Raw genomic sequence first — 24,036 nt, 5'->3', positions numbered from 1 at the left:
TTTGTGGGATCGAGCCCTGAGTCGGGCTCTGTGCTGACAGCGTGGAGTCTGCTTGGGATTCTCTCTCTCTCTCTCTCTCTCTCTCTCTCTCTCTCTCTCTCTCTTTCCCTCTCTCCCTCTCCCCCACTCGTGCTCTCTGTCTCAAAATAAACAAATGAACTTAAGAAAAGGGGGGCGGGTAGGAAATTCTGTCCCAGGCTACAACATGGATGGACCTTGAGGACATTAAGCCAGTCACAAGAGGACACATCCTATACTACTCCATGACCCCCATGGCACCCACTTGTGTGAGGCAGCCGAAGAGTCAAATTCATAGAGACAGAAAGTAGAACGGGGGGGGGGGGGGTGCCAAGGGCTGGGGGAGGGGGAGGGGGAGGTAGGGTTCAATGGGGACAGTTTCAGTTTGGGAAGATGAAAAGGTTCTGGGGACGGACGGCCGTGGTTGTACAGGACGGTCCAGCAACGCAACTGTATTTCATGCCACTGGACCATGCATTTAAAAATGGTTAAGATGGGGGCGCCTGGGTGGCTCAGTAGGTTAAGCCTCCGACTTCAGCTCAGGTCACGATCTCATGGTCCGTGGGTTCGAGCCCCGCATCAGGCTCTGGGCTGATGGCTCGGAGCCTGGAGCCTGCTTCCGATTCTGTGTCTCCCTCTCTCTCTGACCCTCCCCCGTTCATGCTCTGTCTCTCTCTGTCTCAAAAATAAATAAACGTTAAAAAAAAAAATTAAAAAAAAATGGTTAAGATGGAGAACTTGATGTTGTGTATTGTACCATAGTGACAGTAATAATGATAATGATAATGATGATGGTGGTGATGGTGATGATAATCACAGGACATTTCTTTGAAGCCAAGACCCAGGAAGCCACAGAGCATGACTCCTGCAGCTAAAATTAGGCTGGGCTTGAGCGCCTGGGCTTGAGAGTTCTTACGCCTACAAGGGGCGGCAGCCTCAGCCTCCCCCGCCAATCATCCCGCAGCCAGAGAGTGGCCTACCTACCCCCTTCCCAAAATAGGCTGGGAGGCTATTTTGGTACAATTTGTACTCTCATAAAATGAGATCCTAGCACATTGGTGCTCCCTGGCGGGCAGCCGGCTTATCACCAACACCCAGCAGGTGCTAGACGAGCCCAAGGAGAGGTGCTCTGGGGAATTGCAAAGCTGGCCTTGGGAATCCGGCTCCAGACCCTCCTGCTAGTCACCCTGAGACGAAACTGAGGCTCAGAGAAGGGGAGTTCCTCGCCCAAGGCCACACGCCCCGCGGATGAAAAGCCAGGGTGTAGACGGGTCTGAGAAGCTACACGGCCGATTCCGCTTTTTCTTTCAGCTTTGACAAAGACAGACGGTTGTGGATTCCCCACCACGGTCAAGATACGGAACCGTCCTATCCCCCCCGCCCCGTTCTCCTGGCCCCTTCGAAGACGGTCTCTTCTACGCCCCAGCCCTGGCACCCACTGATCTGTTTTCGGCCCCTATAAGTCCATTCTTCCTAACACATCCTGTAATGAGAGCACACAGGATGTAGTCCGAGGCTGACTGCATTCGCTCGCCAAATGCCTCTGAGACTCAGCCTCATCGCTGTGTGTATCAGCAGTCGGTTCCTTTTCATCGCTGAGTAGTATTCCATTGTGTGATGTTCACCCACTCGCCGGCTGCAGGACACGTGGGATGTTTCCGGTTTTTGAAAACAACCACTTTAAACATTTCCTGGGTGAACACGAGTTTACGTTTCACTTGCGGTATTATATGGCGAACGGTGTTTCATTTCCCAAGAGACCACCCAGCTGTTTCTGGCCGGCACTTGGCTAGCGTTCCAGGTGCTCCAAATCCTTACCAGCACCTGGCATTGTTAGCTATTATCTTATCCATTCTAAGCCGTATCGGATTAACCTACTACGGCTGCCATAACGACAGAGTGGCTTAAATAAGAGAAATGCATTTTCTTACAGTTCTGACAGCTCCGGGTCCAAGACAAAGGCATCGGCAGCAACGTGTGTTTTCTTCTGAGGCCTCTTCATTGCTTGTAGATGGCCATCTTCTCCCTGGGCCCTCATATGCTCTTTTCTCTGCCCGTGTCTGTGTTCTAATCCCCTCTTCTTATAAGGACCCCAGTCGTATTGGAGTAGGGCCCACCCAAAGAGCTCATTTTCACTTAATCACCTCTTTAAAGGCCTTATCTCCAAATACGGTTACGTTCTGAGGTATTGGGGATTGGGGCTTCAACCTATGAATTTTGGGGGGACACGATTCAGCCTCTAACAGATATGTCGCGGTATTTTGTTGTTTTAAGGTGTATTTCATGTGATTACTTGCCGTCCATATATTCTCTTTGGTGAACTGTCTGTTCAGATTTTTTGCCCAATTTTTTATGGAGTTTTTTCTTCCTTCCTTCCTTCCTTTTTTTTTTTTTTTTTTTTTTTTACATAGAGAGAGAGGCGGGGAGGGACAGAGAGAGAGACAGAGACAGAGAATCCCGATGTGGGGCTCGATCCAACGACCCTGGGATCAAGACCTGAGCTGAAACCAAGAGTTGGACGCTCAACCGACTGCCCCACCCAAGGCGCCCAGGAGTTTTTCCTTTTTTATTGGAAAAGTTTTTACACCTTTACTGAGATAGAATTGACATACAATAAACTGCGCATATTTAAAGCATAGAGTTTGATAAGTTGTAATACGCATATAGACCTGCGAAGCCATCACTACAGTCAGGATTGTTAAGATTCCCATCGCCTAGTTTCTGCCTGCTTCTTCCCCCTTCCTCCCACCTTCGCCTTCTAGTCCTCGTCTCCCCAAGCACCCATTGATCAGCCTGTTACTCTAAGTTAATTTGCCTTTTCTAAAATTTTATTTAAATGGACTCATAGAGTGTGTGTTCTTTTTTTTTTTTTTTAAAGTTTATTTATTTTGAGAGAGAAATAGAACTCAAGAGTGTGAACAGGGGAGGGGCAGAGAGAGAGAGAGAGAGAGAGGGAGAGAGAGAATCCCAAGCAGGCTCTGCTCCGCACTGTCAGCACAGAGCCTGATGTGGGGCTCGACCCCACAAACTGTGAGATCGTGACCTGAGCCGAAGTCAAGAGTTGGGTGCTTAACTGACTGAGCCACCCAGGCGCCCCCCGTCCACTCAGCTTTTGATGGACGTTTGTTTGTTGTTTCCAGTTTGGGGCTATTACGAAGCCGCTATGAATGTTGGTGTGCATGTCTTTGTAGGGACATGTACATATTTTCATTGCTCCCCGGCAAGTACCTGAGTAGAACAGCTGGGTTATATGACAAGTGAACACACCATTTTTGAAGAAACTGCCACTGTCTTCCAAAGTGGCCACGCCATTTTACACTCCCGCCATTTTACACTCCCGCCATTTTACACTCCCACCTGTGGAATATGAGCGTTCCTTTTGCTCCACACATCCTCGCCAGTACTTAGTATGGGCAGTCTTTTATATATATATATAAATTTATTAAAAAAAATTTTTTTTAACGTTTATTTATTTTTGAGACAGAGAGAGACAGAGCATGAATGGGGGAGGGTCAGAGAGAAGGAGACACAGAATCTGAAGCAGGCTCCAGGCTCTGAGCTGTCAGCACAGAGCCTGACGTGGGGCTCGAACTCACGGACTGCGAGATCATGACCTGAGCCGAAGTCGGCCGCTTAACCGACTGAGCCACCCAGGCACCCCTATATATATAAATTTAAATGTTTATTTATATTTGATAGAAAGGGACAGTGTGCGACTTGGGGGGGTGGGGCAGAGAGACAGAGACAGAATCCGAAGCAGCCTCCAGGCTTCAAGCTGTCAGCACAGAGCCTGACGTAGGGCTCGAACTCACAAGCCACGAGATCAAGACCTGAGCCGAAGTCGGACGCTTAACCAACTGAGCCACCCAGGCGCCCCGGGCAGTGTTTTTAATTTAACCATCCTAGAGAATGCGAACTGGGTATCTTCCCACACATTTCCTGGATGGCTAAGGATGTTGAGCATCTTTTCATGTGCTTTCTGTGTGTGTGTGTGTGTGTGTGTGTGTGTGTGTGTGTGTGTGTGCTGTCTATCCTCAACGTCAAAGTGTCCATTCAAATCCTTTGCTCATTTTTCATCAGGCTATTTATTGACTTTTGAGAATTCTTTATATATTCTGGATATAATCCCGTTATCAGATGTGTGATTCCCAAGTTGTGCTCTTAACAAGGTCCTGCACATGGGGTGCCTGGGTGGCTCAGTCAGTTAAGCATCTGACTTCGGCTCAGGTCATGATCTCGTGGTTTGTGAGTTCGAGCCCCGCATCGGGTTCTGTGCTGACAGCTTGGAACCTGGAGCCTGCTTCAGATTCTGTGTCTCTCCATCTCTCAGCCCCTCCCCTGCTCGTGCTCTGTGTCTCTCTGTCTCTCAATAATAAATAAACGTTAAAAAAAAATAAAACAAAAAAACAAGGTCCTGTACAGACTGAGCTGCAAACCCCAATCACCCAATAATCCTCCCATCTGCCTACAAAGGGCAGTGATAATCATCACCCTTTTTGCCCCCAAAAGGCAAACTGGCTTGGAGAGGGGGAGGCCCTGTGACCTATTGGTGACACAGTAAATATTTGAACTCCAAACCCCAGACTTCACCCACAGGCTCCATCCCGATTTGGGACTGCCGTGAGCCTCATCTTCTTGGAAACGCCGAATGTCTCTAAGGATACAGAACCCCCCTGTGTCCTGAGGCCTAAAGAGCAGGAATGAATCAGACAAGGCAAGAGACAAGGGTTCTTTCACAACCGATTTATTTGCTGAACCTTCATGCCGAGCCTTGACAAACATGCAAGAGGATGAATTCGGAGCTTCAGGACCCACCCAGCTCCCTCCCAGGTGTCACAGGATCAAGGCACTTTCCCAACAGCCGGGCAACATCCGGGACCCTGCTGACCCCGCCCTGATCTTGACGCAGCTGTAGGCTGAGTACCCACGTGCAGAGGACAGCTCTAAGCGGGCCCAGTCTGGGCCAAAACCCCACCTGAGACTGGCCACACCTCATCTACCCACCCCTGCTTGGATGTCCTGGTAACACAGGTTGAGATGAAGGAGGCCGGGGGCAGGGGGTGGGGGCTCAGCTATCGTTCCCCTCACTCACCCTGAAGCATGTCCCGGGCCCGCCCAGCGGCAGCAAGATGCCCAGCACAGAGCAAGCCGACTCCTCTGATTGGCTGAGTGAGCAGTGGAGGACGCAGGCATGAGGGAGGCCTGACGCTTCTAGGGCCCAACAGCAGGTGCTCGGAGCCCCTTCACAGAGCTGGATCTTGGGACCCCTGCCCGGCCAACTGCATTTCTTTGGTTTAGCACCAGCCTGAAGCCAAAGATCAGAACGAGCCTCCCCCACCCTCCAAGCTCTCCAGACTGGCCTAGGTGTGTCTACCGAAGGCCCCCTTTGTGCCAGGTAACTTGTGGGGTTCTCCGATCCACAAACACAAATCATCTAAAATGCAAAGCCGCTCTCAAGCATGGTGAACATCCGTCAAGGCCTCCCCTCCCGACTGCGTGGTGCTTAAGAGTTTATAAGGCTGGTTCCCATCCAGGCACACACCAACACTTCCATGAGGAGGAGGGCTGGGGGTCCCCACCGTACAGGTGGGGAACAGACGGCTTGGAGGAGGCAACTTGCCCGGTGCCTTCCAGGAGGGGTGGGCAAGAAGAGACGTGGAAGGTCATAGCAGCCGCCTCCCAGCGGGTACTTAGGAAATGGCCATCAAATTCGTGACTCTCACCCTGACCTGAAATTCTTTCGGAGTCAAGATGTAGTTTTAGAGAGGAAATGATGGAGCAAGAATATACTGCTAGAGTTTCCGGCTGGAGCCACTGCCAGGATTCTGTGGGCCTCCCCGCCGAATCAAGCTGGGTCGCTATGGTGGCCTGGCAGAAAGAGAGGGACCCCTCCATTCCCACAAATGCCCCTCAGCCCCATATCTCATTTAACGCCCCCCGCCCCCATCAGCCCTGGAGGGTGGGCTGATGGCCCCAGTTTGTAGACTGGGACGTCAAGGCCCGGAGAGGGGAAAGCTGAGCCCAGGAGGCGCCCACACCAACTCTGAGGGTCCTGGGTCTGGGTCTTCTCCCCGGCACCCCACACGGCCTCTGGGCCACCCACTAATCTGCCTTCTTGGTTTTCTTCTTCCTGGAGCCCTCGCTCAGCTCCTCCTTGGACTTAGCAGGCAGGGCTGAGTGCGGGGAGCCGGGCCCGCCGCCGCCGTGGGACCCGCCGTGGGACCCACCATGGTTGTTGTGGTAATGGTCATCCCCCCAGGCAGCCCCAAACAGCACAGGGCAGATGTAACCCTCCAGAACATCAAAAGGGGAGCCATGAGAGTGAGTGGCCGTCAGGAACACCTGAGGTGGGATGGCAGAAGGGCAGGGAGACAGCGAGAGAGACAGAGGGAAACCGAGGCAGAAAGCAAAGTGGGGGGATGGGAGAGGGAAGAGGGGAGAGAAGGTCAGCCAGGTTAAGGTCAGAGGTAGCCCAGACCCCCCCCCCCACTCTGGCTTTATGCACCCCCGGGAGGGTGACCAACTGTCCCAGGTTTCCCGGGATATGGAACTTCCGGTGTTGAAACCCAGATAGCATCGGGCACACGGAGACAGGTGATCTCCCCCCTTGCCTCCCACCTCGGCTCAGAGAGGAACAGTGCTTGGCCTGAGGTTGCTCACTGCCTTCCCCTTTTCAGTGGCCTATGGGTCTCCTCCCCACCAGCCAGCCAGCAGCCACGCTCCCCAGACGCATGGGGAAGGCAGGGTGGTCCCTGAAGACCCCCCCTGGGTGAGTCAACCCCAACTCAAGGCCTCAGGATCAGACCAGCACCATTCCTGGCCTAGCCTGGGTCCCCTGTATCCTGACTGTGCTTTCCCTGGGTCTCATCCGTCAGCTCTCCACTGCCAAGGCACAAGCTCCCCTCCCCCCACCCCCCGATTCTCCAAATGGACTTCGTACACTCCTGCCCCACTCTTAAGCTGGGCCCTCTGCCCAGAAGGCCTTATTCTTCTCACCCAGTCCCCTACCTGCTGGACACTCCTCTTACCAGACCTTCTTCCCACGCACGGACCTCCTGGCACCCCCTTCCCCAGCCCCCTGCCTTAGGGCTGTCCTTTCTGGGACACAAGACTACAAGCCCGAGCTCCCAGCCTGGAAGGTGCGGGCTGGGGTGGGTCAGGGCAGCAAGACTTACCTTACAGGACACCATGAACACGGTGAAGATGAAGGTAAGGCTGGCTTTGGACACGGGGAGCCAGCGGGTCTGCTGCAGGGTGAAGAGTATGGCTCCATACAGGCTGGCCTTTGTGGGGCTGGAGGGGGCAGCCTCAGTTACCGCGAGGCGCCAGCCACGCAGCCCAGGCCTTTTTACCTCTGGCCCCGACCCCGCCTGCCCACTGCCGGCCCCAGCTCACATCCCAGCTTCTCCTGAGCGTGACGTGGGAAGGGGCCTGCATGGCACGGATACGGTGGTGTCTCCCTGCACAGTAAAGGGTTAACAGGGCCCGGAGAGGTTCTTCTTTCTTAACTTCCTTACGGGATAGGTTTTCAAGACAGACCCGTGACTTCCGGTCCTGATGTCTGTTGTGCACCGCCGTCCTTAATGATGATAATTCTGCCTGGTATTTCCAAAGCACTCGCCCGCCAGGGACCGGTGCTGTGGAATCTATCCGTGTGGTTCCTGGGGGCCCCTCACCCTCAGCTGATGAGGCGGAAAAGGAATCCAAGGGGGGAAACCACCTGCCCACTTGGTTGCAGACAACATAGCTAGCCGTCTGGGTCCCGATTTCCTTGTCGGTGGCCCGAGGGTGGGAATACACTTTCGTGGGGGGGGGGGGGGTGAAATGAGCGAATTCTCTCTTCCAAGGTGTGAAATGGGAAGTAATTGTCATGGGCGTATGGGCAAGCCTTTTAATTTTGTCATATTTAAATTTTTTTTAAATGTTTATTTATTTTTGAGAGAGAGAGAGAGACAGAATGCGAGTGGGTTAGGGGCAGAGAGAGGGGGAGACGCAGAATCCGAAGCAGGCTCCGGGCTCCGAGCTGTCAGCACAGAGCCCGACTCAAGGCTCGAACTCATGAGCTGTGAGATCATGACCTGAGCCGAAGTCAGACGTCAACTGACTGAGCCACCCAGGCGCCCCTAATTTTGTCATATTTTAAATGGCCATGGTTTTTATTTGTTGTCGATTGGGAGAAAATTGAACTAGCCCAAACCAGTTAGGTCTTTTAAAAATGTATAGGTTACAGGGGCCCCTGGCTGGCTCAGTTGGTGGGATGTGTGACTCTTGATCTTGGGGTTGTGAGTTCGAGCTCTGCGTTGGGTGTAGAGATGCCTTAAAAACAAAATCTTAAAAAAAAAAGCAATGTATGGGCTACATGCAGCATGAGGTCCTACGCAGAGTCCTGGATGCAGCTGGCTCTGCCCACCTCGTCCCGGCCACACTCCCCATCCACGCTCTGTGCCATACGCTCTCCACCAATGCTCTGTACTCCTCCCTCCCCATCCATACTCTGTGCCCTGACCCCCCAGAGCTGGGCAGAATCATTTCTCTTTTCTCACTTGACAGGTGGCAGAGGTGCTGGCCTCTGTCCAGAGGTTCCTCCTTTGCCAGAAAACTCCTACTCACTCTTCACAACCCGAGTCAAGTATCTCATCTCCCTGCAGCTCTGCCTGCCCCTCCCCCCTGGGCAGATCCCTGGTTCCCCGTTTCTGGGTCCCCCAGCCTTGACCTCTGGAAGCTTCTGGAAGACAGAATCGGTGGCTGAGGCTTCCAAGTCACCGGGATTATCCAACCCAGGGTCAGGCCCAAGAGGCACCTGTACATACAGGAAGGATGAGGGGCGGAAATGGGATACTCACAAGGACATGTGCAGGATCTCATTGGTCTCCGGCTTCCAAACCCCTCGGAGCAGCTGCTCAAATTTGGACATGAGGGCGACACCAGAGCCTACGAAGACAGGGTGCCCCTGAATGAGCCTGCCACCTCCAGCTCCCCCATTCTTCTCAGCTGAATTCCCAAGGAAGCAGCTTCTCCAGAGGGACACTGAGCCTGGGGGGTCTGTTCATCAGTTGCAGCAGGGAAACTGAGGCTCAGAGAGGGTCACATGGCATATTCGGAGCAAAACTAGCATGAAGGAATTGAGGTCATATCCCATCTGCAAGGTATGTCTCAGACAAATCTGGGTTGTCTGCCCTGATGCCCTTAGGGAGTCCTGGATCCTGAGCTGTGCATAAAGCTTCCAGAAGCCTCCCCATCCCAGTCTCTCTCCTCCTCAGGGCTCTGAACTCTCAATCTTTCTTAAGCCACTTGCCCTCCAGGAGGCATGCTGTAACTCTAGGGAATTTGTTCTGTAGTATAGGCTTCCTGGAGAGTAAATAAGGAGACCCATAGGCAGACATAAATGATTATCGTTCTAGAAGAATCTTTCCATTTACCCCAAATGTATTGGTTAAAGAGGTTGGACTCCTAGAACTACTCCAGGAGTAGCTATGCTAATTGAGGTGCCTAGTATGTACCACTGGACCAGGGGTTCATATGTGGAGTGATTTTGCCCCTAAGGAGGCATTTGGAAATGTCTGGAAACACTTTTGGTTGTTGCAACTGGGGAGGGGGCTGCTACTGGTCAGCAAAGGCCAGGAATGCTGCTCAACATCCTATAAAGCACAAGACAGTCTCCACCTCAGAGCATGATCCGGCCCCATGTGTCAATGGCGTGGAGTATGCTGGAGCTCAGTGGAGGGTGAGTCTAGGCCCCAATATTTTCGCAGTACACACTTTGGTATTAGGGAGCAGGGATGAGGTGTCCAGTGGTGTTAGCACCTGCTTGAGCCTTCTTTCCCTGTCTTCCTTTTACCCCTTGGTCCACCTCTCCAACTATTATTGTCAAATTGTCTACTTCTCCTTTAACTTCTCTCAGTTCGTGCTTTATATATTTTGGTGTTTTTAGGTGCATACATGTTTGTAATTGTTACATCTTCCTCGTGGATCGACCCGTCATTATAAAGTACCCCTCTTTATTTTTAGTAGCATTTTTGTTTGTTTGTTTTAAAGTCTGTCTTGGTCTACCTCCTAGCATAGCTAGAGGAGAGGGGAAAGGAGGCCTTCAGAGTAGTTAAGAATGTGGACAGTGAATTCAGAGGACCTAGAGACAGACCTCGCGGCACACCCTTAGCTGTGTGACCGCGGGCAAGTGATTTCATTTCCTTCCTCAGTGAAAGGGGATGACATTAGACTTCTAAAGCAGGGTCTTAAGGATCAAATGGGGTAAGATGCACAAAGGGCTCAACTCAAACCTGTCCTGGGTCATAAAGTCTTCACTGGGCATCCATGAACACGGACAGGAAACCAAACTACATCTTTTTCATGCCCCTCACTGAAACACAACCTTTCCTTCCATCGTGAAGGGAGGTAGTGAGCTGAGTAGGATTTGCAAGTCTGTGACTCCATCACCAACAGAATCCACAGATTTATTTCCTTTTCACGTTCCCGTGGTTGTAGATGGTTTCATAATATCGTTTGTGCTGGACAGCACTTCAAAAGGTTGAGAATTCCCTATTTGCTAACGAATGGTCTGTTATTGAGTGCCTCAGTAGAGATGTATAAAATGACTATGCCATACTAAAACTTTGTTTGATGCCTATTTTGAAATAACGGGCCTCTTTTATCATCATATATATTTCATTTTATGCACTTAAAAACATAAAAGGCTTTCCTGGACTCAAAAAGGGCCATGGTCCACAAAGGTTAAGAACCCCTATAGTTACAGGGGTGTGATTTCTTCTCCAGGAAGCATTTGGCAACATCTGGAGACACTTCTGGTTGTTACGCTGGCGGGTGCTACTGACTTCTGGTGGGGGGAGGCCAGGGATGCTGCTCTACATGTTACAACGCACGGGACAGCACCCCCCCCCCCCAGAGGGTGATCTGGCACCAAATATCAGAAGTGTTGCAGCTGAGAAAACGTGCTTGAGAGACAGCCGTCACTGTCTCATTGTCCTGTTAATCTTTGACAGCTAAATTCTGGAAGAATTTTCCCATTTACTCTAAAGGTGTTGGCTAAAGACACTGGACTCCTGCAACAGTCCTGACACCCCTCGGCCTGGACCAATATCTATGCCGACCTGGGTGCCCGACATGTAGCACACTGAGCAGCGGTGATTTTTCCATCGTTATCATGGTCCTGTTTACCTTTGACCCAGCCGGTGGCAATCATGACAAACCACCCATGGTGGTAGTGGTGGTGGGCGTGATGGATGCCCACGGCGATCTTTCGGACTCTGACTACCTCCTTCATGGCCACAAATATAAGTTTCACAGGTAAGAAGCAGACACACTTGTAAAAGAGGTCCAGGGGGCAGAAGAAAATCAAGTACCTTTGGGGAGAGAATGAGGAGCGTCAGGGGGAGACAGACTGTGGGGGGGTCCCTGGGAGGTTGGGTCCAGACCTCCCCTCCCCCCCAACTGGTTGGGCTCCGGACAGAGCTGGGCAGCGGAGAGCAGTGCGTTCAGGCCCACGGTGGAGATTGTGCTGATGGGTCCTATTTCCCCCAACCTCCCGCCTCCCACCTCCCAGGTGGCTGGGTCACCCCTGCCCCCGGCTCTGCTCTCCCACACCCCACCAGCTTGACAGTGCTTACCAGACGGCCGAGGCCAGCAGGACGCTGGAATTGTTGCTGAAGTAGTCGATCAGGGGCTCCCCGAGGAGCAGATCCGCCAAGATGTAACTCCCGAAGCAGTGCAGCATGGCGCACAGCCAGGACGCCAAGGGATGGCGCCGGGACAGCTCGACTGCTCCTGGGGGGGGGGGGGGGGGAAGGGGCCATCACTGGGGCGCCAAGAGCGTGCTTTGTCCCCATGCCCTCTGGTCAGCTTATCCTAATTCAGCTGCCTTTGCAGAGCGCCCGCCCAATGCCTTGCAGCTCGCCCATTTCAGAGGAAGAACCCAGGCTCAGGGGGGCGGGACACATGCCTGAGGTCACACAGAGGAAAGGCAGAGCTGGGTCGGGCCTCTCTCCTCTGTGCTCAGAGAGGTGGCAATGATTGGTAATGCCAGCTCCCAGTTAGCAGGCAGCTCCAGGTCGCAGACACCGGGTTCACATCTACGTGAAGGACTCCTTCAATCGTCGTTGATACCCACCGCCAAGTGATCACTCTCGTTATCCCCACAAAGAGAGGGAGAGGCGTGGAGATAGAGCCAAGTGCAGAAGGGAACACTTCAATAGGGCTGCTGCTGCCTCGGGCTGATGCCAAGATCCCTACAGGCTCACGCCCGGCCTCTCGGTCTCTCCCTCTTTTTAAATTTTTATTATTGCGGTAAAATATACACGAAATGTACCACTTTCACCATTTTTTAAGTGCACAGCTCAGGGGCATTAGGCACATTCCCACTGTTGGTGCAGCCATCATCACCATCCATCTCCAGGACTTTTTCATCGTCCCCAACTGAAACTCTGTCCCCCTTAAACACTTAACTCCCCGTTCTCTCCCTTCAGCCCCTGGCGTCCACCATTCTACTTTCGGTCTCTGTGAATTTGACCCCTCTAGGGACCCCATGTAGGTGGGATCACACAGTATCTGTCCTTTCGTAGTCTGGCTTATTTTCCTTAGCGTGATGTCCTCAAGGCACGCTCGTGTTGGAGCGCTGCTAGTGTTAGAATTCCTTCTTTTTAAGGTTGAAAAATATCCCATTGAATGGTTAGACCACATTTTGTTTCTTCAACTCATCCATCGATGGACGTCTGAGCCGTTCCCACCTTTTGGCTCTTGTGAATAATGCCGTGAAGAACACGGCATGTACAAATATCTGAGTTCCTGCTTTCAACTCTTGCGGTGACATATCCAGAAGTGGAATTGATGGGTCATATGGTAATTCTATATTAACATTTTTTTTTAAGTTTTAAATATTTACTTATTTATTTATTTTGAGAGAGAGAGAGTAGGGGAGGGCCAGAGAGAGAGAGGGAGAGAGAAAATCCCAGGCAGGCTCCGCACTGCCAGCACTGAGCCCAGCATGGGACTCGAACTTACGAACCACGAGTCCATGACCTGAGACAGAATCAAGAGTCAGACGCCCAACGGACTGAGCCACCCAGGCGCCCTATGCTTAATTTTTTGAGGAACTGCCATATTGTTTCCCACAACCGCTGCACGATTTCACATTCCCACCAACAGGGCATGAGGGTTCCACCTTCTCCACATCCTCGCCAACACTTGTTATTTTCCGTTATGAGCTAGTGGCCCGGAAGAAATAAAGACACACAAGCAGAAGGGGCCAAGCACAAATGCCACCTCCTCTAGGAAGGCTTCCTGGCTCTGCTGAGTCGGTCACTCCTGCCTCTGGGCTCCCACAACCTGTGGACTTCATCCTACCATGGGTCTTGGTATTTTACTTGTGTTTTTTTTTTAATTTTTATTTTAACGTTTATTTTTTAAGGAGAGAGAGACAGCGTGTGAGCGGGGGAGGAGGAGAGAGAGAGAGAGAGAGAGAGAGAGAGAGAGAGAGAGAGACAGAATCGGATGCAGGCTCCAGGCTCTGAGCTGTCAGCACAGAGCCTGGCGCGGGGCTCGAACTCACAGACCGCGAGATCATGACCTGAGCCGAAGTCGGACGCTCAACCGACGGAGCCACCCAGGCGCCCCAACTTAATTGTGAACACCGACGGGAAGTAGATGAGAGGTTGCCTCGGGCTAGAGGGAATGGGGGAGAATGGAGAGTGACAGTTAAAGGATAGAGGTTTCTTTCGGAGGGGATGGTTGCACAATTCTGTGAATATACTAAAAACCAATGAACGGGATGCTTTAAGTGGGTGAATTGGGTAGTATATGAAATAAAGCCCAATAAAGCTGTTATAAAATAAACAACAACGGAAAAAATGTAACTTATTTCGGTTTCTGTAACGGAGGATACACACTCATAAATGATACTAAATTGAGTCTTCCTATGAACCCAAGGCAACAACAACAACAACAACAACAACGAAGGATGGTTCTGCTTAGCGGAGAGGAACAGGAATCCTCTCCCTCAAGAAGATGGCTCAGTGCATCGGCCTGCAACTTTACAAATCAGACAGCAGCGCCCCACCCCAGAGCATCTCGGTTGGCCAGTCTGGGGTGTGGCTGGGCTTACGGATTTTTTGATGCTTCTGGGTGATTCTTATGGGCAGCAATGTTGAACATCACACGGTGACAGAGGAATGAGCTGGCTGATGTCCCGATGTCCTACAGCCCTGATAAGCCAAGATCTTCTATCCGTGGCTAGGAGGATAGGCTCCCAAGAACAATGGTTTCCAAACTGTGTTCCTAGGAACCCTGAGGATTTGCAGGAGAGACCAAATGGGAACGTTCTGGGTCCTTCACCCCGTGTCCACCAGAGCATACCTGCATTTACTGCTTCATCTCAGTGTTCAAGACAAGCCTTTTGTTTTGTTTTGTTTTGTTTTGTTTTGCTTTGTTTTGTTTTGTTTTAAAGCTATCTCTGTGCTGGGGGTACCTGGCTGGCTCAGTTGGAAAACGATGAGACTCTTGATCTCGGGGTTGTGAGTTAGAGCCCCACATCGGGTATAGAGATTGCGTAAAAATAAAACCTTTGGGGTGCCTGGGGGGCTCAGTTAAGTGTCCGACTCTTGATTTCAGCTCAGGACATGATCTCACAGTCCATTAGTTCCAGCCCTGCATATGGCTCTGTGCTGACAGCGTGGAACCTGTTTGGCATTCTCTCTGTCTCTCCCTCTCTACCCCTTCCCCATTTGCATGCTTTCTCTCTGTCTCAGAGTAAATAAATAAACAAAAAAAAAAAAAAAAAAAAAAAGAACTTTAGAAAAAAAAAGCGTATGTCAATACTGCCGAATAAAGTCAGTAGCTGGTGTTCATGGGATTGTACCAGTGTCAGTTTCCTGGTTGGAGTAATGAGCTACCAGTATGTAAGACGATCTCATTGGGGGAAGCTGGGGGAAGGGGACTTGGGAACTCTTCACACGACTTTTGCCACTTCTTACGAGTTTTTAACTTTTTAAAAAATGTGTTTAATTCCCACATTGAAATAGAGGGCAAAGGTCTAGTTCTTAAAAAGTAAGTTTATAAAAACTATCTAGGGGAATAGGATTAATGCCTCTGAATCAAATCCTTACACTTTGTATTACGTAAAGTCTTTAGAATCTTTATAAACAGGTTCTATCATTATGTCAAATTATTTTGTTTGTTTTAAGTAATCTCTATGCCCAATGCGGGGCTCGAACTCACAGCCCCGAGATCAAGAGTTGTATGCTCTACTGACTGAGCCAGCCAGGTGCCCCCTATCTTCATGTTAACATCGTCATAATCTTCTGTAGCCACACCCCAGAGTTGCAACCTGGTGTTTCCCGCTGTGACAACTATCGATTTCTTCCCTCCCCCACCAGTTTCATTTTCCAGAGAATGCTTTTCGGATTAAGCCGTAAGGCACAGACACTTAGCTCTCATGGCCAGAGCAGGTACCAAAGACTCCCCTTAAATGACTTACTTGAATCCAGTGACAACTCCACTCAACGTGGATGTGAAATGACAAGGTTACATGTGATCTGTTAATCAAAAGACTAATCAAAATAAATGATCCCAGGTTTGGCTTGTTGTTGTTGTTTTTTTTTAAGGTGACTTTGTTTCTAGAAATTGGATGCCTCTTGTCTCTAAGTTGTCAAATCTGAATGCACATGCACTACGTCTGAAGCTATTGACATCAATACCTATGCATACGGTCGATACACTCAAAACACTGATTTGGTCTTAGTCCTTCGTTGAATACGGGGACCTCATCAGTCTTACCTGCTGCTGCCCCCCGCCCCCGCCACCGTGCGTGGCACTGTGCCTGACACATAGTAGCTGCCCAATAAATAGTTGTGAGAGAATGAACTCCTGCCCTCACAGAGCTTACATTCTTGCAAATGCGGGCAGAACAGCTCGTAGGCATTGAGGTTGGGTTTGCGCACTTTGGGATGCGCCGTATGAAAACCTCCCCTGCTCCATCTATTTGCGGAGTTACTATTTTGTCCCAGGCAACTGTAAGCCTTGACTCTATCCTGGAGAGCTTTTAATCACGCATAACAGAGGGATCAATATCCCCACTTGCAGCGAGTTATATGGGGGACCAGTGTCCCCCGGCCCACAATTCCTGTCCGCCGGAACCTCAGAATGTGACCTTATTTGGAATAGGGTCAGTGTAGGGTTTTCATTCCAAGAAACATGAAGTCCAATCCCTTCTGTAGAAGGAGCTGCCTTCTTAGCTTGGTCAACTTTATAGAGAAGTGGGAGGGGGGGGTGGCTAGGAGTACGTGCCCCTGCTCCAGAGGGAAAAAAAGCCCCAGTTTCCCTCCATACACACAGTTGGGAGAATCTATAGGCAACACCACCTTGGAGGCAGTTTGGCAACACTGAGGAAATCTGAGGCTGTGCGTTGCCCGTGTCTCAGCAATTCTGCTCCTCACGGCTGACTCAAAAGAAACTAGCAAAGGAGACCGGGGTGGGGGTCAGGGGGAGGATTTCACCGCCACACTGTTATAGGACAAAAGTACTTGTCTCTTAGTGAGGGGTGGAGACTCACACAAAATGGGTTACCACAGAGCCTCTGTTTAAAAGTGAACTAGATCGGGGCGCCTGGGGGGGCTCAGTCGGTCAAGCGTCTGACTTCGGCTCAGGTCACCGTCTCAAGGGTCCCTGAGTTCAGGCCCCGCATCGGGCTCTGTGCTGACAGCTCAGAGCCCGGAGCCTGCTTCCCATTCTGTGTCTCCCTCTCTCTCTCTGCCTCTCCCCTGCTCGTGCTCAGTCTCTCTCTCAAAAATAAAGATTAAAAAAATTTTTTAGTAAAAAATAAATAAGTAAAAGTGAATTAGATCTATAGCCCTGGGAACAAAATCCCTTCTGGTTGAGAACCACCACTCTAGATAAATCCACGTGGATAAATCCCGTACGGTTATTACTGAGTAAAAACGTTAGGTTGCAAGAGGATACATTTATGTATATGTTAAGTATATATTTGAAACAACATACTCCATGTAGTTTAGAGACACATACACGGCAGAGAAGGCGTAAATACAGGCGTGGGAACAATACGAGCCAATTTTAGGGTGGCGGTCACATCTAGAGAAGGAGGGACGGGGAAGGGACAGGGTTGGCTGGGTCTCTAGTTATTTATTTAAAAAATCATCTGAGGGGCACCTGGGTGGCTCTTTCGGTGGAGCGTCCGACTTCTGCTCAGTCCATGATCTCATGATTCGTGGGTTCGAGCCCCGCATCGGGCTCACGGCTGTCAGCGTGGAGCCGGCTTCGGATACTCTGTCCCCCTAGCTCTCTGCCCCTCCCCCACAGTGCTCTCTATCTCAAAAATAAATGAGCATAGAAAAAAAAAAGTATTTAAAAAATAATAATAAAAATAAAAAATATCTGAAGCAAATCTATGTTCACATCCGTTAAATCTGTGTAGAGGGAAGAGCAGTATCTGTGATATTTATTCTATGTGTATGAAATCTTTAATCACCAAAATGGGTGAAAACAAGAGTCTCCTGGAAAGCTGATAAGCAGGAGGGCTATGGGATACTCATCCGCCTTATCACACTGGGGTCCACACTCTGTACTGAGCCCCCTCGCTACCTGTCCCCTCTCTGATGGCCATGACCAGAGGGCCAGGAACCAGGGAAGTCTTGGGTGGGCAGGGGGATCCTGTTCCTCCAGGAACAGGAGGTCTTGGGTGGGCAGTGGGGCGCCAGGCTACATCCGATCTGCAAGAACCCAACAAAAATTTCCGGAAGGCTCTTAAAAAATCATGTTCACAGCAGCACTGTTCACAACTGCCAGAGGGTAGAAACGACCCAAGTGTCCACCAATAGATGAATGGATAAACAGAATGTGATCGAGCCACACAATGAAATGTGATTCAGCCTTAAAAAGAAGTGAAGTCCTACAACGTGAACAAATCTTGAAGACGTGCTAAGTGAGAGAAGCCAGACACAAAAGGTCACATGGTGTATGATGTCATCTATAGGAAATGTCCAGAAAAGGCAAATCCATAGAAACAGACAGCAGGTTACTGGTTGCCAAGGGCTGGGGGCTGGGGGGAAGGGGGAAACGGGGAGTGACTCTCCATGGGTATGGGGCTTCCTTTTGGGGTGAGGAAAGTGTTCTGAACTTAAATATTCCATATAGGTGGAATCATATCACATAGCCCTTTACCTCTGGCTTTCACTGAGTGCAATATTTTTAAGGGTAATATTGGTCTTTCTCTGCTGTGAGGTATTCCATGATAGGAACAGATCACAAGGTATTTATCCATTCTCTTTTTTTATTAAAAAATTGTTTTTTAATGTTTGTTTACTTATGAAAAAGAGAGAGAGCACAAGTCGGGGAGGGACAGAGAGAGAGGGAGACACAGAATCGGAAGCAGGCTCCAGGTTCTGAGCTGTCAGCACAGAGCCCGATGCGGGGCTCGAACACACAAGCCATGTGATCACGACCTGAGCCGAAGTCAGATGCTTAACCGACTGAGCCACCCAGGCACCCTGTCTATTCTCTTGTACAAACTACATTTTATAATCAGGAAACCTGCCTGATAAAAGTTGTTTGAGAGGAAGTCCTAAACACACTCCCCTTTCTCTTTGGTCCCCCCCACCAACTAACCAGGTGACCTTGGACAGACCATTTTTGCTCTGTGTCTGGCTCCTTCTATCAGGTGTGAACCCCAATCCCCTCTTTGCCCAGCTCCTAACAAGGGCTGGCATCGAATTTTCCCTCCTCACCCTGGGATTACAAGCCCAGAGTGCATCTTCTCCCCGCCCTCAGGGTCGTCCTAAGTCTTAGCATTTACAAAGGTCCTACAGTATGAAGCAGAATGTTCTTTCCTCTTCTTTGGGGCGTCTATTTAAAATGTGGCCAGCTGAGAGTTAATCCTTCGGAGCAACTGGTGGGTCCCGCAGGAGCCGGGTCAGGTGAGGCACCCATGTTTTGCAGAAATGGATACCTCTGCATCTAAAAATAACCCTGAGGGGTTGAATTCTTTCCAGGGTCATTCTTGTGCCCTCTGGGACCATCCCAGGGACTGAGGCCAGGGAGTGGGGGAAGGGGCTTTTGTGGGAGTAAAGCAGGCTCCCGTGGGTGACTCCTGGTAGAAAAGTCACAGGCCCACGGTGGCCTCGGGCAAATAACTGCCTCCCACTAGCCTCCGCTTCCTCTGCTTTCAAAAGAAGAGAATGAGAGCACCCCCTCCTCAAGTTGTGATGATTCAATGCGATGTGCACGATTATCAACACGCTTCTCAGCGCTATCAACCTTAGTGATCTCAGGAGGAGTCTCCCCATTGCCACAGACGAGAAGACCGAGGCTGATGGGGGATGGGCCTGCCCTGAAGATCCACAGCAAGGTGGTGGCCGAGAACCTTCTCCCGGGGGCTCTTTCCCTTTGCCAGACTCCTTCCTGGCTTCTCTTGCTGGGTTTTGGGGCGGCATCAGGATCCAGGAGAATGTGGGTTGCAATCCCAGGTTTGCCACCAAAGCGTTCCCCTCTCGCTGGGTGAGCCCAGGCTAGTCACTCCTCTCCTCGGGCCTCAGCTGGTGTATTTGTGTATAACGGGTGGTGCTGGCTAGAGTGACCAACCACTCCGGGGTGGCCCGGGACCGAGGACCTCCTGGGACATGGGACTTCTGATGCTTGTCTTAATTGAACCTGGGCAAGGTGGTCACCCCAGTGCTCTTACTCATTTCAAAGGGCACCAGTGAGGACAAAAAGAAATTATTGCTTAGTGCTTAGCAATTATGCAAGAGTTATTCCTGGAACTGGATCTGAAATGGAAAGTACCTGTGGGTGGAAATTTTAGCTGATGGATTTATAAAAATCGGCTCTGCCTGAGGAGGGAGGAGGAAGCTCCCCTCAGGTTCCTCATTCTGGCCTGGGGTGGGCAGCACAACATTCCCTCTCCGGGGGTCAGTGTCCCGTCTGTGGATGGCAGGGAAGCACTAGAAGGTTCCACGGGGTGCTCTCAGCTCTGCCGTGGCTCTGTGCTATTTAGTCTGAGGTCTAAACGTAAGAGATGTATTTACAGAGACTCTCAGTGACTTTAGGGCAAGTCTTCCCCTGAGCCTTCGAGTTCAGCCACCTGCCTTGGTTTCTTTCCCTGTGAGAGACAGCGGCCCTCTGCCCTGGAAAAACTTACAGTTTGTGCCAGAGGTCCCAAAACAGGGGTCGAGGAGCCGTCTCTTTAGCCCCACAGCATTTTAGAAAATGTTCAAACTGCAACAAAGACATCTTTCAGTAGGTGAATAATGACACTATGGTGCACACACACCATGGGATCTTACTCGGCAATAAACAGGAATGAGCTCTCAAGCCATGAAAACACATGGAAGAGGCTTAAATGCATGTTGCTATAGGAGAAAGAAGCCAGTCTGAAATGGCTATACACTGCACGATCCGAATTCTATGACAGTCTGCAGAAGGCAAAACCATGGAGACAGTAAAAAGATCAGTGGTTGCCAGGGGCTTGGGGGAGGGGGCAGGATGATTACGTGGGGCTTGGCGGATTTTTAGGTTAGTGAAACTATCTCTATACTATAATGGTGGATATGCATTAGGCATGTGTCAAATCCACAACATGTACAACACAAAGTAACCCTAATGTAAACTATAGACCGTGGTTGATAAGATGTACAGTGATGATAATAACGATGTGGATAAATGAGGTTGGTTTGTTGATTGTAACAAATGTATCCCTCTGTGCAGAATGTTGTTGGTGGCGGAGGTCAGAGAGTAGATGGAAACTGTACTTTCAGCTTCATTTTGCTGTGGATCTAAAACTGTTCTAGAGGGGCGCCTGGGTGGCTCAGTGGGTTAAGCGTCCGACTTCGGTTCAGGTCATGATCTCACGGTCTGTGAGTTCGAGCCCTGTGTCGGGCTCTGTGCTGACTGCTCAGAGCCTGGAGCCTGTTTCAGATTCTGTGTCTCCCTCTCTCTCTGACCCTCCCCCATTCATGCTCTGTCTCTCTCTGTCTCAAAAATAAATAAACGTTAAAAAAAATTTTTTTAAATAAAACTGTTCTAGAAAAAAGTCTATTGGTCTGGAAGGTTCTTTGGATAAGTCAAGGCTTAAAGTATCCAGGACTCATTCATTCATCATTCAATCGTTTGGTCATGCAGCCAACATCCACTGCTTCCTCTTCTCTTCCCGTAGAGAGCTGGGGGTCCTGGAGGTGAGAGACCTGGTCTCCCCTGCCCCTACTGAGAAGCTCCAGGTCTAATAAGGAGATCCTGCCTCTTTTAGCCCATCACTTTTTAAATATTATGTAGATTTTGATTCAGCAGGTCTGGGGTGAGGGGGAGTGGTGCCTGGCATTCTGCATTTCTTAACCAGCTCCCAGGGGACATAGATGCTGTTCACCTGAGGACCACACTCTGAGCTTTGTCCTCATTCAGGCTTCTCATGAAAGCCTGACCTGGAAAATGCCTGCCTCCCAGGAAACACATCCTCCCACGGCCTTACAAATGATGGTAACTACCTCTCACAAGTGCCTTAGACCCTACTACTGACAAAGGTCTCAATAGATTTTCACAACAGCCAGGCAGAAGAGTCCAGGATTACGTTCCAATGAGCCTATTTCATAGATGAGTGAGCTGAAGAAGCTCTCGGAGGCGCAGTAACCAGCCCGGTGTTTCCTCAGTGGTAGAGGCAGAACTGACTCCTAATTCAGAGATTTTTTTTTTTCCCTAAAAGCCAGCTTGGCTGTCGGCTTCACGGGTGTGCTACCTGTGCAACTGCCCAGGACCCTGTGCTCAGAGGGGCCTCCCATTCAGTTTAGTGTTCTGCTGTCACTGTCTTGAGATTCTTAAGTTCTAAATGAGGGGCCCCGACAATTCTACAGCTGGTTCTGCAATCAGCACACAGATACTGAGAAGAAAGCTTTATAGAGGCTCGGCAGGAACACCAAACCGGAGGGCTAACAGCTAAGTCCAAGTCCGACACCTCCCTTTTCTAAGGGGAAGCAATCGTAGTGATTTCCGGGGTCAGGCAGACCTGGGTTTGAATCCCAAGGTTGTCATCTACCAGCCCTGGGACCACAGGCTCATTGCATTATGTAAATTACCTTAGTCACTATTTCCTATTTCCCCAGTTACAAATGGGGATATTCTGATTCGGTTTATCTGGGGGTGGAGATGAGATGGGGCCTTAAGAGGCCCCAGGAGCCTCTGATAAGCGGCTAGGGTTCAGAACCACTGAACCTTCCCAACCTTCAGGAACCTTCAGGCTCTAGTGTCTCTAGTTCAGATGATTCACTGTGTGACTGGCAGAAACATCTCGACCCCTCTTGCAAGCTCCTGGCCAGCCTGAAGACCTCTTTCTTCCAGACGCTTGTGTCTTACGTTGCTAACGGGGTTCCTGCCCTCCATGGTTTTAGATAGCCCAAGGTGTGCTAGGTTCCCTACTTGCCCAGGGGCCTGGCCTGAGCCACCAAAAATTCGTCCTGGACAGGAAATACAGCTCTGTGTTCATGCTAAGACAATACAAAGCTTATTTTGCTTTGCAAAGTAACTGGTCTCCAGAAAAGCTTTTAAAGAATAGGCTTTAGCTTGTGGGTGGACAAAAATAAAATGGAATAAAAACAGTTGGCAAGCAGACTATGATCCCATTTGCATAAAATCATGTTTCTACATCTCTACAGGGTTATAAATGCATAGAAGAGAGGTCTGGAAGGGTCGACAACACATTAACTGTAATTATCTCTTTCTCCTTTGCATTTCTCAGCTTGATTTTTAAATATACAGAAGCACCTATTTTTATCATCTGAAAAAAAAAAAAAAAAAAGCTATTTCTATTCTGCCAGAAAAATATAGGAGTGATTTCATCTAAGTGGGAGAAAGTTTCGGGATGATTGATCCCTTTTCTAAGGCTAAATTCTCAACTCCCTTTCCTTTGCTGGCGTGCTATAATAGTTATAACACCGGGAGATGAACAAGAAACATTGGGTGAGCCTTGTATAAAAATAGAACACATTCTAAGGAGGCTATTTACCATCACTTAACAAATGTTTTCAAAAGACCCAAGAAGCAGAGTCTTTCTTCTCTCCTGCGATTCTCCACGGGGGTCTGGAGCTGGCGGGGGTAGCTAACCCCGAATCACCCTGCCCTAGGGCCGGTTCTGCTCAGTCAGTGGAAGGATAGGAGCCAGGGCTGAAAGAATTCCTGCCGGGAGAGGAGACCCAGCTTCGCCCGGCTGGAGGAGGAGGGGAGATTGCCCGAGGGCCGCAGCGGAGAGGGGGCGCCGGTGTCACTTTCTCAGAACCGGATTACTGCCCCCAGCATGGCCGGCCCTTATATAGACACTCAGCAGCCGCTCGGGCTCCGCGCGCCAAGGGCAAGAGGGGAGGTCAAGGCTGCGGCCGGCCAGGACATCTGGACTGGCCCGCAGCGCCGACCCCCGCCTGCGCCCTCACCAAGACCTACGCCGCTTGCGCAAGTTCTTAGGACTATGCCAGGATCCCTGACCTGCTCTCCCAGCCCCCTCCCAAGCACCTGTTCCCCCTCCTCTGAACAATCACGTTCCTCTTCTGCCCTTCAGCCCGTATCTGCTTCCCCTCCCCCAGCCTCACAATCCCGGGGGCTTCTCTCCTTGCTCTCCCTCTTGTCTCCCACCCCCGCTTCCGCCCACCCCATGTGGAAGAACCGCATGATCCCGGCACCTGCTGCTCCCCGGAACCAGTCCTTCGGACTGTCCCCCCAGGATCTAGGGCATCCCCCGCCTCGGACCCGCAGGTTTACCCCCGCCCCCCGCCCCCTCCCCGCGATGCCAGCCCCCGCGGGCTCCTGGCCCTGGCTCACCTGGCTCATACTTGAGGTAGAGAATGGAGACGATGAAGTAGCTGAGGTCGAAGACCGGGAAGAGCGGCACCCGCGAGAAGCTGAGCGCCAGCTCGCCTAGGCTCAGCGCCGAGAGCAGCTCCATGGCGCCCGCCGGGTCCCACCCCAGCCCCCGGCCCAGTAAGTCCCGCAGCCCGCGGCCCGGCAACTGCGCCCCCGCCGCTGGACCCG

At 50.7% G+C, this 24,036-nt stretch overlaps 1 protein-coding gene across 1 annotated transcript; it reads right to left on the bottom strand.

The window, feature by feature from the left end:
* Positions 1–4,746: 4,746 nt before the first annotated feature.
* Positions 4,747–24,024, bottom strand: TMEM38A (transmembrane protein 38A). Its single transcript, XM_053896913.1, has 6 exons — positions 23,827–24,024; positions 11,640–11,796; positions 11,191–11,375; positions 8,862–8,949; positions 7,194–7,311; positions 4,747–6,360 (listed from the first exon to the last, which is right to left on the bottom strand). The coding sequence occupies exons 1-6, from the start codon at positions 23,948–23,950 to the stop codon at positions 6,121–6,123; spliced, it is 912 nt and encodes a 303-aa protein (XP_053752888.1). The 5' UTR covers positions 23,951–24,024; the 3' UTR covers positions 4,747–6,120.
* Between the last annotated feature and the right edge of the window lie 12 nt (positions 24,025–24,036).

Source organism: Panthera pardus, unplaced genomic scaffold (assembly GCF_024362965.1).
Source record: "Panthera pardus isolate Hobbes unplaced genomic scaffold, ASM2436296v1 HiC_scaffold_8, whole genome shotgun sequence".
NCBI lineage: Eukaryota > Metazoa > Chordata > Mammalia > Carnivora > Felidae > Panthera > Panthera pardus.
The sequence above is the reverse complement of the archived record's forward strand: the minus strand, read 5'-3'. Positions and strand labels throughout refer to the sequence as shown.